Below are 18,733 nucleotides of genomic sequence, written 5' to 3'. Positions count from 1 at the left end.
CTAATGGAATATTCTGCTCAAACAGTTTCACTGTTGTTTCTACTGCCTGCCCCTCCCTTCTCACATTTATCTTCAGACTTCATCTCCTTGTCCAGATCTATTCCGCCCCCAACAATCTTCTATTCATTGAACTTTTTGAAACTTTGCACTTTTAGAGAGAGGTAAGGGATTGACTCTGTGTACACAAATTTGCAGAGGGACAATAGGGTTGAGGTCTGTTATTTCTCACCTCTATATATTATTTATTTAAAAACATTTTTGCTGTTAACAAGCATGTTCTCTCTGGAGACAGATTCACAGTTTGAAAATTGCAAAACTAAGCATCTCTGACCGAGCACTGAGTCCCATTGGGTAGATAGATTAAATAATCTGTACAGAAGCCCCTGGAACCCCATAAGATTGGGTCCCTAATCCATGATCTATTGGAACTCCTTTACAAAACTTTTCTTAAACATTACATGAATATATTGTCTCAGACTATAGAAATAGAATTTATAAAGTGAGCACTGTACACTTTGTATTCTGTCTTATAATTGAAATCAACATATTTGAAAATCTAGAAAACATCCAAAGATATTTCAATAAATGGTATTCTATTATTGTTTAACAGCGTGATTAATCACAATTAATTTTTTTTAATTGCAATTAATTTTTTTAATCATTTGACAGCCCTAGTAAATTTACAAGTAAATTGGGAACTAGTCTTCTATTCCCAACTTCTGTTTGGAACTATTTTTAATGTGGAAGCATAGATTGCATAAACAACCCAAGATTGTAGTTTAAAAATATTTGTATTTTAAAAATTACAATTAAAAGCTTTATTGTAATAGCAATAATTTATTCACTGTGCACATTAATATGCTACTGGTGCTGGGTTATTGGTATATTTAGGTGATTGAAGGCAATTGGCTTTTGTCCTTTTTCTTGCAATACGTCCATGCTGGGCACCAATAGACTTCTCATGCTCATTATTGTATAATAGTGCATTCTGCTTTTCAGAGGAACAAGTCAGACCAGCTGTTTCAAATGAATGTTGTGCTCTGGAATGGCTATTGGGGTTAGAAGTGTAAATCTGATTCACTGGGGGAAAACACTGATCTTTGGATTCCTGGATCAAGTAACTATCTAATGTAGACTGAGGAATAATTTGGACCATGTGTTTCATACAACCTTTATGTAGGATATATTCCCTGAGTAGAGAATCACCTTTGACCTTTTTTTCTATGTCTGATTAGAAATATAAAAATAGAAAGTGAACCAGCACTGAGAAAAGCTTTAGTATTATTACACTTTTTTGTCTCCTCTATTTGGAGGAGACAAAGGCAACAAACAGGTGTTAGAAATACCATCTGTTATAGAAATTACATTAATTTTCTGTATCTTTCTGTATCAAGTTTTCTTCTTATGACTAGAACCTCTTGGTTTGTCATATAATGATGAATGCATTACATCAGTTACCAGCTAATAGAGAGTAGAAGCTTGTGCATGTCTGTGCATCAATATTCAGTTTGCCTGCTTAGCAGTTTCTTTAAGCCCGCTTCCAACATCACAGACAAAACTCAACAGGATGCCCTAAAGATATAATGAGGCTTTCTCAAATTCTTGAAGGCTGGTGGCTGCCTTCTCTGTGATTTACTTTGGAGAGGAAAGTTGATGTTTGGTGAGCTTTGGTAGATGTTTGGGGAAAGTAGAGCGAAGAGAAAGGGTTACATGAAGGGGTAGAACAAGAAGAGTGTGAAATAAAATAGGGAAAGGTTAAAATGAAGATGGCAGGAGGGATAAGAAGGAGAATGTGGAGGAAGATAATGAAGAGAGATGAAGATGATGGAGAAAGTTGACCATAGAGTGGTTCAGTAGCATAATTCGTAGTTTGTATAGTTATAAATAAAAATATGTATGTAGCTGCCTTAGAAAAAAACGAAAATAGCTTGAATAAAATGGCTTCCAAGGAGTAACAAAAAAAAAAAAAAACTGTATGGTAAGTTTCTAAATTCTTAGCTGTAACTATTTTTGGTTGAATGTTTTTTATTGGTGCTGTCTAGCAGCAATGTCTTAGAGATCAGTGAGTCAAACTACTAATGTCTTCACATTTCTATTTTCGTTGTCATCCGGATATATTTATGAATAGTTTATTTTAAATAAAAATGTATTTGTTTGTGTTTTAATTAGATATCTAAATTAGGAAGTTTCAGTTATTGTTAGTATTGTGGTAGAATCTAGAGGCACCAGCTCATATTGGAGCTCCATTGTACCATGCCCAAACACTTTTAGTGAGAGTCAGTTCCTGCTCTGAATAGCTTGCGGTGTAAATAGACAAAGGATGGGAGGGGAATCAGGGACACAGACTAGCGAGGTGACTGACCTAATGTCTCACAGCAGGTCAGTGGTGATGCCAGAACTAGAACTTACACCAGTCCTGACTCCCAGTCCTTTACTTCATCTGCTGTGTGCTATGTACTATATCCTTATCCTATCCCTATGTACTGCACATATTCTCACATTAGAAAGAACTGGTATTGTAATTCAGGACAAAATAGCAAGAAAACAAAGTTATATTTCACTTAAAGGAAAAAGAGGTCCCTTCACGTTCGGAGGTGATGTATGGTCAGAACAGTGTAGAAGACCAGAACAGCACCCACTGCTTCCCACACACAGGCTGTTCCTCCTTCCTCCACATACAAAGATTCTTCAGCTCTCTCTCTCCCGCAGCCTGGTACACACACACAAACTCTCCCCTTGTTAATACAGTAGGAATCTTCCTCATCCACCCAAAACTAAGGCTGTCCCCTTGTCCCCCACAGGTGGAAAAGGGGTCAGATGATTTGACATTTGGGTTCAGAATTTCAAAAGAACTTCTAAAACTGCACCAGCAAAATCTTATATACAGGCCCCCTCAGGTTTAATTGCTTCTAACACGCAATTATGTGTGCAAATGAATACTTGCTCTCTGTATAGGCACACCGTTTCCTCTGTATGCACTCTTCATTTCTACTGTAATAAAAATATACTTTGTGTGGGGACAATCTGAGGAGACTCCTTTGTAATTTTGGCCCTTTCAGTGTCATTTGTGAGGAGATATTAGACTTTCTAGTTGTGATTGGCTGAGATGATTTTATTTATATATATATATATATATAAAAACATACATTAATTTCTCTTTTCAGGTTTCAAGGCCCTTCACCTCGCAACAATGCAGCACCTTCCTATCCCCAGTACTGCCCTCAGTCACAGCCATCCTATCCAAATAGTGCATCCTCTTCATCCACAACACAACTGGCTAATCAGCTCAGCACCCTGCAGATAAATAACTATGGTAATGGTTGCGTTATCATTTATCCATTTTCGTAAAATATGATGAAAGAGCCAACAATGTATCTATTTTGATTTTTTTTAATATTGTTAAATAAGTCAAAAGTAAACTGTAGATTGCTCTTTGAGACCACCGTGTTGAGCATTGTTACTTACTCAGGTTCCTAAATGTCAGTCTCATCCTGCTCCTTCTACCTTTAAATGTTCTTGTAAGAACCATATAGGGCAGTAATTTTCAACCTGTGGTCCGCAGACTCCAGGAGGTCCACAGATTGTCTAAGATTTCCAAAGGGGACTGCACCTCCATTTGAACATTTTTAGGGGGTCTGCAAATGAAAAAAGTTTGAAAACCAATGATATAGTCTGAAGATTTCAAAACTGCTGAGTGCTAGCTTAACTGTGCTGTCATTAAAGGTAATAGTAAAATTCCCATTGACTTCTGTAGAAATAGAGTTAGGACAACACTATGAACTTTTAAAAATTCCACCTTACTGTTTATCAAGCATTCTTTGTGTTAGATATTTTCCATAATACTGCGTGTTAAATCAGCATGTCTTGGTATTTAATTGCTATTCCCACTAATGGATATTGAGACTAATTTTAGAAACTTGTCTTTTTAAAGTTTGATTCGTCTTTGAAAGTTTCTGTTAAAAAAAAAAAAAAAAAAAAAAAAAAAAAAAAGGTAACTCAACAGATGTGCTCCCTGGGTGTACTGAAAGTCATATCTGCTCACTTTAGAGTGTATTATGTCTTTACTCCCATTAACACTGTAGAATGAACACAGCTATGAGAGGAGTGAGCTGGACTCTATTCTTGCTTGCATAACATCATCAGAATTATTAACAAAGTTCTACTTAAGGGCTTTATTGTGCCCTCATTTACAACTGTGCACCCATGCTGAAGACAACGGTGTTGCATAATTTGAAGACAGTTACATTGCATAGTTATAATGAAATCAGAATTTGGCCTGTAGAATCTTTTACCAATAATGATGTTTGAGAATGAAAGAGCCCAGCTTGACTTTCAGATCCCAGGGTGAATTTGTAGTGCTGCCAATTTGAAAAAACTCTTTTTTTATTTGTAAATCAAGAAAACTTGAACTGAAGTTACTGGGACACAATAATCATGGGACTCCTTTTGTCATTTTTTACAGTTACTTTTCAGGGTTGACCCGCACTTTAGTTTGATGTACAAGTAATTAATAATGGGGTTGCATAATTCACTAGCATAGCAGTACACAGACTTAGCTTCCAGTGATGAAGTTCAGTTATATCCTGCTTTTAAAAGACCTGTTTCTGAAAGCAGATAACATAGGCATGAATTTTATGACATTAGAAAGGTAATCAGGAGCTAAACCCTTTGTGCTTTTTACAGTAATAGCGCCATTTTATAGGGAACCTCTGAGAGTCATTGTGCCAAGCTCTGTGCTGGGTGGCAGGTTCCCATATGCATTCATTTTACTTGCGCTGGAAGAGAGCGAGTGATATCCTTTTAGGCATATCTTTAAAAGTTTGATCATTTGATTTCTACAATAGCAACCAAAACCCCCAAAACTTGAATGCAAAGTAGAACAAAATCTATCCAAGCAAATTAGTTGCTAAGGTCCACATTTTCACATGTTGGTGCCTATTCCCTTTTCACAAAACGTCTGTGTGAAACATTTGGTTCTGCAAATTTTGGGTTTGTGCAAGGAGACAACTACATAGATGTGCAGTTTTCTAATATGGCATGCAAATGAAAGACTTTAATTTGCAAGCAGGCTGTGTGAGTGCCCAGAATGTGTCTCTCACCCCTTCCGTGTTGGGGACTGAACTCTGGGGGTTTGGGCAATATCTGTTGTAAAATCATTTTCTGGATGAAGTAGGGATCCAAGAAGTTACCAAATAAGATTTCTAACTATGCTATGTTATGGTCATGAGCCAAATTCTGTGGCCTTTCATCAAGCAAAACTTGGGTCATTGGGAGTTTTGCTCTATTTAGGAGTGGAGAATTTGGCTCTATGACAATAAGAAAGTACATGTATTTTCTTACCTACTCAAGTTGATAAAGTTCCTCTGGAATGAGGATTATATTGGGATCATATAAGAAATACTGTGCTAATACAATTAGGGATCACATAATAATGAGAGGTTTCAGAGTAGCAGCCTTGTTAGTCTGTATCTGCAAAAAGAACAGGAGTACTTGTGGCACCTTAGAGACAAATAAATAAATAAATACATTTGTTAATTTATTTTATTTTATGCTCAAATAAATTTGTTAGTCTCTAAGGTGCCACAAGTACTCCTGTTCTTTTTGCTGATAATAATGAGAGTTATTTTAGATTATGTTACTAAACCTGTTTTCAGCTGTACTGGAGCTACCACTGGGATCTTGTTGAAATATCAACTCTCACATTAGTTTTTGTGCTCTTTGACTCTGTTGCTTATGTCTTGCCCACTGTTCATAACCACAGTTTCTGTTTCCCAGCTTCAGGAGGATCTTTCTGTTTTGATAGTACTTTGTTCTATTTCCAGCAAAGATTTGTTGGTTTTTGTGTGTTTTTTATTTTTTAATAGTAGAGTTTAAATGTAGTGTGTATGCAAACCTCTCATTGACTTCAATTGGTTTGTTCTGTAGACCTACTGAAAGTTAGAGAATGCAAACTTAGGGCCTGATCTCATTCATATCAGTTTGGAATTTACCATTGACTTGAATAAGAGCAGGACTGGGCTCCCATCTCTGTTTGTGTGTCTTATTTTGTTTTTTTGACTGTCACCTGCATTGTTTAGAAGGATGAATGTATTAAAATTGTGATTGAGAACAACTACAAAGTGGTATGATACCAGATAAAACCTTCCAAATTCAGGACTAGATCCCTAGCTAGCATAAGTTCACCATTGTCTTTACTAGTTGCTGACTCCAATGAAATGAAACCAATTTATGCTAACTGAGGATCTTGCCCTCAGTTTGTGCAGTTAATCACAAAGATGGGTGCCTTTTAAAACATTCCTTAGTCTAACAGATTAAATTCACCCCGGTGTATTGAGAGTGCAAATGCACAGTGACATTATGCCTGCTAGATTTGGTCCAGCATTTTTACGATACTTCTGTGAGATGTTTCAGACTAGTCAAAAAGCATTGATTTGTGTTACTGTTAATAGCTTGCCTTTGAAAATGATTGTGTAGAAAATAGTTTTTTACCATTTCCCTCTCATTTAAGTGTAGACCTTAAATACTCTTTAGTCTACTGAAGGTATAAGTTTTACACTGCTCTGTTTCTTCTACTTACGGTGTACTACTTCTGGCTGCCAGTCCTGGTGCTCCATAAGTAGCATATTCCTACGGGGAGCAATTTAATACACTACACCCAGCGGCTCTCGCAGCCCTGTCTCCCAGAGCGCTGACGGCACGGCGAGCTGAGGCTATGGGGGAGGGGCTGGGCAGGATGGTCCCGCGTGCCATAGTTTGCCCACCTCTGCTTTAGAGGCACTGTCAGTTTAAATTACAGTATTCATACATAGGCTGAAAATATATTAGCAACTAATAACATTAAATGATTTAGTATGTTATCATTTTCAGATCGTTGGATGTATAACAGTAATGTTCTTGCACAGGTCCTGGTGCTTCTCAGAGTTCTCTCATGCCTTCTGGGATTCCAACATCTTTTCAAGGTCCATGTCCTCCACCACCACCAACACAGCAGCAAATGGTCTTGCCACCTGGATCTCAGATTTCTCCAGCACCAGCAAATAATCTGAATGGCGTTTGTACTCCACCCTCACTGCCTCCAATGGCTATGCAGGATGGGATTCCTGGATCTGTACCCCCAAATGCCAACTTGCAGCAACTTCCAGGACAACCCCCAGTGCCTGGGTATCATCCACAGCATGGTAAAGATGGACGTTTGGTTTCTTATTAAAAAACATGCATTAAATATTATGCGTTAGAACTGCTGCCATCTCATGAGTAAAGCTGAAACTAAAGGTGCAGTTTCATTTTTGACACGTAGGGCCTAATCAGTCATGGGAGGCATTGCTGACTACACCACAGCAGCCACATGCAGGAGGGACTTTGGTACCTGTACATGTCATGCCTAATTTTAGGCTTATCCTTCAAACAATGAATCATGGGTATAAAAGTGCAGGTGCTTTTAATTGCACTTGTAAAATTGTATCTACAAAAATAGAAGTCAGGTTAAGGCCTGATGCAAAATTCGGCTATATCATATTATAAAACTACTTTCTCTCCCTTTTTGGGGGAGGGGAGAAACTGAGCTGCAAAGTGTGGGGTTTTTGGGGTTTTTGTTTTTTTAATATTCATAAATACTATTTAAGGGAGATTTTTCTCTTTCCATCTCCCCATCCTCTCCCACAGAGAAAGCACATTTTGCGGGAAGTGGGAAATACACTATATTTTATTTCAGTAAGATTTGTATGGCAAGATAAAATGCCCAGATATTGGATGGAACAATGTAAGAGCATGACAGAGTTTAAACACTTTAAATTTGATGAATGGGCTTTTGTAATTCTGCAGCCAACTATGGCCCTCAGATGGCAGGCTCTCAGCTCTCTTATCCTGGTGCCTTTCCTGGGGGCCCAGGACAGCTTGCTGGTCCACAGCAGAGGAAGCTTGATCCTGACTCCATCCCAAGCCCCGTAAGTAATAGTGTATTTAGTTTCTAGTGAATGCTTTCATATTCGAATGTTACAAAGAACTATCAAAGCTAACTTTGTGTTTTTATGTTGTTGGGTTTTTTAGACTTCTAAAATGTGCTGTGCCACATGGCTCATAGAATATGTTCATAATGTAACATAATTCTTTAATTATGTGGTATTCTGTACTTAGAGGGGTTATGTTGTCACTTTTAGATTAAGTGGCAGCCGTGTGTAGCTTTAGTGCCATTTTTGGAAAATATCCATGAATCTTGTTAGAAAATTAGTGTAGACTTTCTACTCTAATTCATTGCGTTTTTTAATGTGACTTCTCCTCTGTAATATTACAGTATAGTTCCCTTCAGCAACACCTGATCTGTTCCCAGGGATTCATACACACAATTCTGCTTTGAGCAGGAGGTTGGACTAGATGACCTCCTGAGGTCCCTTCCAACCCTGATATTCTATGATTAATTATTACTTGCAAACCTTTCAAATAAACCACCATCTCCTGTTACTCCAGGAAGATCTAAAACTTTAATTGTATCTGAAATACTATCATTTGAACTAAATGCCCAGAGGATTGGAAAAATCATCCAAAGCACCAGTGGGGATTTGTACATGATGGACAATGAAGCAGTAGGATGTACAGGCCTATTCTATTGTTGAATTAAAATGGCTTTGGGAAAACTTTTCTACTATGTGCCTGATTTCCCGCCCACCCCCCTTTCTTTTACACTGTTGAAGGCAGTGGAGTTACTCTCTATTTACATGCGTTTGAGTGAGATCAGAATCAGGCCCTACATGTTAAGGAAAATGTACAAAAAGTTTTGAACTGTATTTAATCTCTTGGCTGGTCATCTCCCCTGTTACAATAAATTATTTACTCAGCCACTAATTGCTAATAAGATTTCACACTCATCTAGAAATGCTTTATGTTCAGAGACCTCTTTAACTAGTCACTGTTACTGACAAGAACCCTGTGGAGTCTCACCTTGCACAGCTAACTGGTCTATTAGTTCCCCAATTTTATATATTATGTACTTACAGTTTTTACTGTCCTTCCATAAAAAAGGAGCATCAATTCTTTGCTCTTTGACACTTCTTTATAATACAGCTATGCAAATGAACTACTTCAGGAGCTCCCCTCTGCCCTATCATTAATGTAACTCATAAGCCAGCAACTGAACACATTTCTCATCTTTTATGTTCTTCCGCCAGAATTGTCCTAGACTCCCTTTGCTTGGGCAAGCCAACAAACTGAGGACAATAGTGGACCAGAGGAGGGGGAAGTGAGGGGTGGGAAAACAAGTTCCAAAGCTGAGGAGCCTTTGCTGAGGATATGCTGTTAGGTGACAGAGTGCAGCCCTGTGTTTGAGTGGGGCTCCAGCTCAGGCACCTATGCTGACCACAACTCTGAAAGTATGGCGAAAGAAGAGGCAGAAAAGTGACTGGCTGAAGAGCAGAGAAATATGGGAATCAAGATTAAAACTTGGAGTTTCCTGGTTCATGGTCCTGTACTCAAACCACTCTTGTTAAATTAGGCACTTGTAGTAGTGAGGCTGTCTATAGTATGTTTATAAACAAGCCTTTCTGTTCTGTGTGCAGTAGAAGATATGCCGGAACACCTCGCGAATCACAATGAACAGTGATTATTTTTCCACTAAGCCTATTGACAAGTAAGATTTCGTAGATAGCAAGTTGCTGCTTTTGGCACCTTTGATTGCATATTAGATTAGAGTTCATTTAACTTTTTTTCTGAATCTCAAATAGTATCCCTGGGCTCCATTATAAATTAATACTGTAAAACAATTGTGTTTCTGTTACTGGCATACACTGTGAGGTTGTAGCACTACTGTAAGAACCATTGAGGCATGAATGATAAATTCCACTGTGGACTTGAGTTCGGTATTCCAAGGATTGCAAATGCATTCCATGAGCATTCTGACAACAGCCATTGTGCCTATTTTATTAAAAATAGCTTGCACTTAGTTCAAGGAGGAATATTTTTTTTGCATTGGATATAATTGCATTGTATTATTGTTACATTGTTCTAGTTCTTTATATCTCAACATCTTCGAGAAATTTGAAGTAGACCGAACTGCTAGGTTTCCCTCTTTTGCACATTTGTACCACTGAAATATTTGTAATATTTTGTCTTTGCCTTAAATGCATATATCTATTAGCTCAAAAATGTTAAAGGGTGTGATTTCAAAAGCACCTAGGTCAGTTAGGAATTCAAGTCCTGCTTGAAGATCAATGGGACTTATGCTCAGAAGTCACTCTTACCCAGATTCTCAAAGGATTTAGATGCCTAGCTCGCACTGGAAGTTAGGTGCCTAAATACCGTTGAAGATCTGAGCTTTAGGCACTTGTGAAAACCTGACCCCAAAGCCACAAGTAGACAGACAGCTGCACTATTAACTATGTATCCGTGGAATCTCATGTGTGTTTTCCACCATATGTAAGGAAGAATTTACATTAAAGAAATATATTGTTAATACTCCATGAAATAGTGTATAGCTGCAGGGGCAGGAGGCTAAGGCCACTCCCTTGATCAGTTCAGACTCTGTTTGGGTGGTCTTCAGGCATGGATGAAGATGATGTGTAACAGTTGACACTGGAGAAAAGGAACCTTGAGGGAAAGGATTCTCTGTTGCTCACTTCAGATGTAACTAAGTGTGACAAACTATTATTTAAAAAATATAAGTGTTTTTATGACTTGTAAGTGTAGGCGTTGCCTTTAATAGGTAAGTCATCTCACCATTTCCCATAAAGCAGGATAACATGTTAGAATTCTATCTAAAAAAATATCCCTGGAATAATCTGATGTCTTGTTTCAATTACCCTAGGAGAATAAACAAACTTGACAGTGACAGCAATGTTAAAAAAAAGTTGTTAAATGGTTTGTTTTAGCAGCACAGTAAGGATCAGAACTACATGTTTAAAAGAAAAGAGATCTGGGTCAGTGACTGTAAAGGGCAAAGAGCTAATTGAAAATGAGGGATAAATATCGCTGTGTGTGTGTTATGTTTATATTCTAAAATTACAATAGTGTTGCCAGCTAAATGCTTTTTTATGTATAGCCAATGTTGATTAGATTTTCCTACAAGATTCATCTGTGCTCTAAAAACATCTATGAAATGCAGCATCTGTACTTTGTCAAGAACTAGTTCCAAGAATAATGATATATTTAGGTCCGTTAACTCTTGAGAGTACAGTTTACATGCGTTTTCTACAGAGTTCAATCTGAAAAAGGTTCACTTTCTTCAGCCAATGGACTTTTTTTGGAGTAAATAATTGGTTTGTTTTCCCTTTATGCAAGCAGCTAACAATAGGTACACAAGCTGAAGAGTAGAGAGGAAGTCAAGCAAGCTAAAAATGCAATACAGAAATGTAGCCATTTAAAGGGACAGAGTCAGTTACACTGGGAAAGGTTCAAAATGGTACTTGCCCCCAAGATTTTTCCCAGTGTATTGGGAATAGCTTTTGAATAACAGTCAGTGGGCTCTATCCTGATGTATTTGCCACTATCTCTGCTGTCTGACAGAGGCTTCATGAGTCTCCCAACCGCAGTTAAATTTCAGGTGCAAGCTAAACTGCTATAAACCAGGCTTAAATAAATGTAAGAATGTCCACACACAACTCCCCAGTTTAGCTAAATCTGTTCAACAGAACACCTTTAGTTAAATCGGTCCCAGTTTTGTATTCTAGATGGGGCCGAAGAAGCAACTTGTCATGCTAATTTTGGCCTCAAGTGGCTATTCATTTCTGTGTGTCCACCCCAGGGGCAGATTTACAATTTCACCCAGCGTGACAATTTGCCTCTTGGAGGCAGCTGCTGGCTGTAGAAGACCTGCCAGCTTGGCTCTTCTGCTGTTTGTTATTCAGGGAGAAAAGGCTCTCCTTTCAGTGGAGAACTTTGCTGAGATTGCTTCCCCATTAGTCCATTTCTGAGAGTTTTCCTGCAGAAGAGGGAGTTGAGCATTGACTGTCTGACATTCTTGGTTTGCCCATTATCCCGGTCTACTATGACAAAGTTCAACCCTATGCAAATAGGAACTAAGAAGGTGCATAAAACAGTTATGGACATAGATATATGTATATTATTGTTTTAATCCTCTTTGGACAATACATGCTACAATATACTCCTTATCTACTATGCACATCTGTATAGATAATGAATGCTAATAGGGTTACCTGGGGGGGGCGTTACTTGTAAACTCTGTATGAAATTGAGGAAATCCATAGTCTATCCTATTTCATGTTTTTCTCTTTTTTTCTGATTCTTCAGATTCAAGTAATTGAAAATGATAAGGCTTCCAGAGGAGGTCAAATCTATGCTACAAACATCAGAGGCCAAGTTCCTCCTCTTGTCACCACAGATTGTGTGATCCAAGATCAAGGTAACTATTTGTGGGATCACTTTGGGTTTTTTACTAGTTGAAATGAAGTTAAAAAAACAATTATCGACTGAAATTTTCAAATTTGGTTGCTTAAAATTATGCTCCCAAACCCATAATTAAGCACCTAGACAAAGGTGGTGGCATGACTTTCAAAAATGCAAAGAGCTCCTGAACCTCTCATTAATTTCAATGGAATATAGGGTTGCTCAGCACTTTTGAAAAGATATATACTAATTAGACGCTTGTGCCATAAATAAAAGGCAAAACCCATTCGATGTATCCTTAATGCACCTTCATTTCCATTGTCTCGGTTGTGTCTGTAAAACATTGCTAATTGTTCTTTTTAACCCTACGAGTTAAGGTAGCATGGAAGAGAAATGACAATACTAAATGTTAATAGTTCAGAGCAATGCAGTCACCATTACTGTATTTCCATGTCAGTATTGCGTATAAAAAAATTGAGAGAGAGAGAGAAATGCAAGCTTGTAACACGGAAATATTGAGTACCAGAATTGACTGAGGATCTTTAGACCTCAACCCTGCATACACCATAAGCACATGCCTAGTTTTACATTCCTGAATACTCCCATTGGCTTTAACATTTGGCTTCACTGAGATTATACATATGCCAAAGTGTTTGCAGGATCGTGGCCTTGCTGTGCTATTTGAGGGCTGTCTGCTCTAGCAGAGGCTGAGCGAGTGACAGCTCCTCCAGTATAGGCAGTGAGAATTGTGGAGTGTTCTGCTCCTCTCAGAATCCGGCCTTTAGTACTGCCAGCTCCTTCATAACAAAACAACATAGCATCTAGAGTGGAAAGATAAACATAGTTGTGAGCTCCAAGCAGAACCTTTAACCTGACAGGAGTCGCCCTTTTTCCTAATAACATAATCAAAAAAGCCTGAGAATAATAGCAACCCTGAGCCCTACAATCCACACTTAAACTCATGTTATAGTTCAGAATTCCTTAACTTCATAGCAAGAGTTGCACACCCTAAAAGCACTGCATTTGAGGGGTAACCTGGCTGGCTTTCCATGTGCTGCAGGACATTGTCAAGGAATATACGCTGTATCCTTCCCCAGAACTGTTGGGATTTTTAATAAGCGTATTTCAGTTCCAAGAATAAGCCTCAACAATGAAATATGAATAACATTTTATTCAATCTTCTCATTTGAAATAAAATATTTGAGTAGTTTAATTGTATAAAATAGTGGGAATAGCTGTGAGGATTTTTTCTAATTAATTAAGGAATCCGCTTCACCTCCCTCTGTGCAGGGAAAGTAATGATTAAAGGAATCATGCTGACTCACTGGTGAGTCCATGCTGGAATATAAGGTTAAAAAACTGACACTTGCCAAGTTTAACTTGTAGTATACTGTCCATTTCTATTCCTGAGGCTCAGACTACATGGTCAGAGTACAAGCTCAGTCGCTGGGTTCAGTTTTTCCTCTTGTTTGTGTAGCTCCAGCCATTTCCTTCTTGGCAATCTGCCGGTCCCCCAGGTAGAGTGATTGCCAATCTCAACTTCCACATGCATTTTGTGATGGCAGAATTTGTGCATGTTATAACTCAATATAAGACTCTACCTCATGTAAATTAAATTTGTGATGCCATTAGCTCAGCATTCATTTATCTGTGTTTGGATAAAGTCTGGTTGGGTAAAATGTATTACTACATATTCTTCCGCTTTTTGGAGGGCAGGGAGGGAGGGGAAGGGAGAGACTGTCTTTTAAGCAAAGAAGTCTCTTCCAAATAACTAAGTACAGTTTCAGGCTGAACTTTTAAAAGGAGTCTGAGACTGAGATGCCCAGCTCCCATTGACTTTCACTGGCAGTTGGGAGCCCAGCTCCATAGGGTTCCTTTTGAGATCCCAGCCACGATTGCCACACTAAATGTTTTCTACTAGAGCATCAATAGTGTATTCATGCCGGGAATAATTATTAATGATACAGCAACATATTTGTGGAAGACACTGACAAGTACTGAAAGAAAACAAGGTTCCTGACCCAATGAACTTTAAATATCTTTAGTACGCTGAAACAGTGAGGAAAGCCTATGAAGAAGAGGTGTAGTGGGCTGATAGCCTATGAGAGGAAAGTGTGCAGAAGCTCACATGGGAAGAGGAGGAAGCTTTTGCTAGTGTATTTATTTTATGTTCAGTGTTTACATTTGAATTGTCACTTTGCATTCCTGTCTTTTTTTTTTTCTCTTATAACCCCAGTGTGGATAAGAATCCATGACTTTTTTTAAATAAAAAAAATGGGATTTTTTAAAATTTTAAATTAAATACAGTTTTTTTTTAAATTAACCTATTTAAAATTAAATTTGAAATTGAAACCTATGTTAAGATCAAAACTTATTATAATCTGTTAAAATCATTTAAATTCAAGTTAAAAATAATTCAAGCAACATGTTTGCCAAGTTATAAAGAAAGTCAAACCATTGCTGGAAGTCACTGGCTGAGCACGTGGAACTAGAGTTTGTTGAAGTGCTAACCCAGCAGTAGCCTCTTTTTCCAGGTGCAGGGAAAATATTTTCTTTATTTCAATTTATTCAACTAGTTCAGTTCAATGATTAGTTTATTCAAAGTTAAGAAATCAGTTGGAAGTTGGAGAAAAGCAGGAAAGCTTGTTTTCCTCTTCTAACCTACGAATAAAAGGTAGGTGTGAGGGGGGAGACCTACTAGTTCTAAAATCTTGAAGGACGTGGTAACCAGGAACAGTTCCATTCACTAACTATGGATAACACTTCCTTTGTTTAATAAATTATTTTTAAATGCAGAACATGTTTTGATAAACTTTTTTTCATACATATTCAGCACATTTAATGTAGCTTTATTTAATAAAATAAAATGTTATTTTGACACTAATAGCAAGTAAAATGTTCATCATCTACTAAAATGTATATAGATACAGTTTATCCTCCTGGCTAGCAAAAAGAAGCACCAGAATTATGTAAAGGTTGAAAATCAAATGTTCTAATTGTTACCAAGCAATGAAAATCAACTTTTCTTTGAGAAAATAACTGAAAAGTGCAAATTCAGAACACAATTAAAATTCATTATTTAAATCAAGGTTTCCTGCTTGTTGATTTAAAGCATGATTTAAAATGGTGATTTAAATTGCTTTAATTTAAATCAATCTACCCTACATAACCCAGCTCATAATATGTTCTTTTAGGCAATGCCAGCCCTCGTTATATTCGATGTACTGCCTACTGCTTCCCATCCTCTTCCGATATGGCCAAACAAGCTCAGATTCCATTGGCTGCTATTATCAAGCCTTTTGCTGCTGTTCCACCAAATGAGGTAAGGGGTCAATAAATACCTATCCAAAAGACCTACTTCATGGTTTCTCATATTATGATTTTATGTGACAGATTAGTTCTTTCATGGTCAAAAAGACTGTATTTACCATAGCATTTTGGGGAGAAAATCTACAATTCTTGCAGTGGTGCAACTCCACTGGTGTTAGCAACAGTGCAAATGCTAATGTAGACAGGGTTTAGTGTTACCACCGTGTCATCAGGACTACAAGATTAGGCATCATAGGTTACCACCGCTGTGTCTCCAGTTTCCGCTAGCACTGCCGGTGTTGCTACCTCCATTGGAATTCCATGTGAGTGTAGACAGTGAAAGATTGCAGCCACAAAATGTCTTTCACTAAATTACTGCTTATCAGTACCAAATGTCACTTTAAAACTTGGACATTTTTAGCAGAGTGGAGCAATGAGTTTTCTCATTATGGTACCTTTATATACCCACCAAAATAACTATGTTAAAAGAACATTATTAAGGTTGTAAAGTCTAATACTCTCAAGTTAAGAAATGCTAGAATTAAGGTTGTCTTTGCAGTCTTAACTTGACTCCGCTGTGCATATGCATTATGAGACACTCTTTGATTACATGATCACATATTATTTGATCAAATACTAACTTTTGAGTGCTTGACTTTACAACCATAATGTTCCTTTAATGTAGCTTTCTGTGTATAATTTCCTAAGTTTTTGAAAAAGCAAAGTAAAAAACTGAAATTCTATCATGTGGTAGCATTGTGACACCCACATGGTTCATCAACAGGATTTAAAACCTTTAGATCCACCACATAGACCTCTGCCACTTGTGCTAAAGGAGAACTGATAGCAGTAATAGAATGTCATCGTCTATGTGGACCAGCAAAGAGATGAACTGGACACTTTGCCACTCGGTTTCACAGATGTTTGCTGTTACCAAAGGAATGGTGAGACTCAGAAATCTTGAATTCCATTCCAGGCTCTGGATGGGAGTTTGCTGTAGTGGGCACAGGTTCCCTCCAATCTGACCCTGTCCCAGTTCTGTCTTTTCCTCACTCCTGGCTCCTCATCCTAGTCTCCTTGCCTATCCAGTTAAAGTCTCAGCTAGTACCAGTTTTCCCCTCCCAGCTTCTCATTGGATATGTCTGTTTCCCTCACCCTGACCTCTAGTTACCCCCACTCCCACTACCTCTGTCCTGATATTCCTCCTTAGTCTCCTACTCCCCCCGGCTTCTTGTCCACGTGTCTTTGACCATCCAATTCTATCCCCATATCCAGCTCCACAGCAGATCTGTTGCCCCTGACTCCTCAGTTCCTTTCCTCATTCTTGGAAACAGCTCAACTGTTTTGGCTGAAATTTTCCAGAAAGATTTAGCAGGTAGACACCCAGCATGAAAAATTCCAGCCTGGATGGTTAAAGTCTGACAAACAGAGTCTTATAATCGGAAGTGTTGCGCAACCTTAGTAGGTGGTGCTGAGCCTCATCCTATAACTCCTGACCTTTTCTGCTACTGCTAAAATATGTAGCTCTGTTTTGAAGTCAAGATCAAAGTGAATAAAAAGGGTCTTTCATATGGAGAAAACCTTACAAATATTAAACAATATCAATATCAATTTTTTGTTTTAGAATTGCTGATGTTTTCTAATTCTGAAGCCATATATTTCTTTAAAAAAGAGATTCCTCTCTCCCTTGTGAACTGTGGTTTCAAATCTTTTGCTTTTTGTAGCTTTTTGACTTGACCAAGGTATGCTATAAAGAGTTAAAATGTCTGTGAGAGAGTGTGTACACTAATATTTCAAGTCTCTCATCCAGTACTTTCTGACTAGAGCTAATGATTGCAGGTACAAAATGCCCATGCCTTCAGAATACTGAGTACTTCACAGGAGCTCCCATAAATGCAATCGAGCAGCATTCTGCAGATGGGGCTCACGAGGATTAGGTGCAAAGTGAGAATCCATCTTTCAATAAGTTACAGCTCACTTTGACATTTGATGGCTTTTTGATAAGGGAAGGGAAACTCTGGTTTTTACTGGTCATAGTTTCTCATTTGATTAGCTGTAATGTCTCCTCTCTTTTGCCGTTTCTAAAACGCTCAGTGCTAGCAACCAACAAATTTAATGTTTTTTTTTTTTTTAAAAGCACACACAAAAAAGCACAGAATGTATTACTAGGACTCAGTGAACCATGGCTACAACATGCCCATACGCTATGTCTGCAGACTCTCTTATGTGACTTGGATCAGTTAAAGGAGCTGCAAATGACAGTTGAACTATAAAATTGATTTTGTTTACCAAGTCAATGGCACAGTTGGCATTTGGTTTCCTTTAATACTGGAAATATAGATAGATTTTTCATTATGATGTCAAGAACTTTATAAAATACCTACATGATCTGCACTGAGTCCATCATGATGAATATATATTGTGTATACCAAGTCTCACCGATTTAAATAACATTTTAAAGGCTGTGAGCAAGGGTTAGGCTCACTAATAGTCCTCTGGTTGCAGCTTAAATAGTAAATACATCAATTGTTATTAATTAGCCAGTGTGGGTCTTTGAGAACCATTTACACTTCAGGATGAATTCAGAACAGGATATAAAATTCACCTATTACAAGTTGAATTCTTAATGTTCATTGTTGACAAAGGAGTTTGTGGATTGTTTTCTGTCTATACCATTAGGAATAAAACTACTGGAAATATAGGATAAACCTTGTCTTGTGTCAATTTCTAGTGAGTTGATGTGCCCGTACAGACTGTGGTGATAGCATCCAGTGGTGCTTGCTCTTCCCTTCTGGAGTCTGTTCTCTAGAGTAGGGATTCTGATTTAATTATTTGAGTTATTACTTGCATTGTGGAGTAAGCCATGTTACTAGGCAATCCAGCTGATCGGGAGTTGTGTATAAAGTACTCCCTCACCTATGCTTTCTTTGGCACCATTTCAGTTACTCCAGACTGTACCTAAGCATTGGGGAATAAATGAAAACATGGATAAATTCATCCTGTAAACAAATTCAAATCTGAGGTTGATAGAATTGTGTATGCTTACTTCAGGGCTGAATTTTGTCCGGGGGTCATAGGTGTGGAGCCTGTAGTT

The 18,733-nt window shown here is 37.9% G+C and overlaps 1 protein-coding gene across 1 annotated transcript in view; it reads left to right on the top strand.

The window, feature by feature from the left end:
* SEC24D (SEC24 homolog D, COPII coat complex component) overlaps window positions 1-18,733 on the top strand; it is an 82,722-nt gene that overhangs the window by 7,898 nt on the left and 56,091 nt on the right. Inside the window, exons 3-7 of the mRNA XM_065405121.1 lie at window positions 3,165-3,313; window positions 6,903-7,178; window positions 7,822-7,943; window positions 12,235-12,346; window positions 15,525-15,652. Coding sequence (XP_065261193.1) covers window positions 3,165-3,313; window positions 6,903-7,178; window positions 7,822-7,943; window positions 12,235-12,346; window positions 15,525-15,652 — 787 coding nt within the window. The remainder of the gene's footprint in view (window positions 1-3,164; window positions 3,314-6,902; window positions 7,179-7,821; window positions 7,944-12,234; window positions 12,347-15,524; window positions 15,653-18,733) is intronic.

Source organism: Emys orbicularis, chromosome 5 (genome assembly GCF_028017835.1).
Source record: "Emys orbicularis isolate rEmyOrb1 chromosome 5, rEmyOrb1.hap1, whole genome shotgun sequence".
In the NCBI taxonomy this organism is placed as follows: Eukaryota; Metazoa; Chordata; order Testudines; family Emydidae; genus Emys; species Emys orbicularis.
The sequence above is the reverse complement of the archived record's forward strand: the minus strand, read 5'-3'. Positions and strand labels throughout refer to the sequence as shown.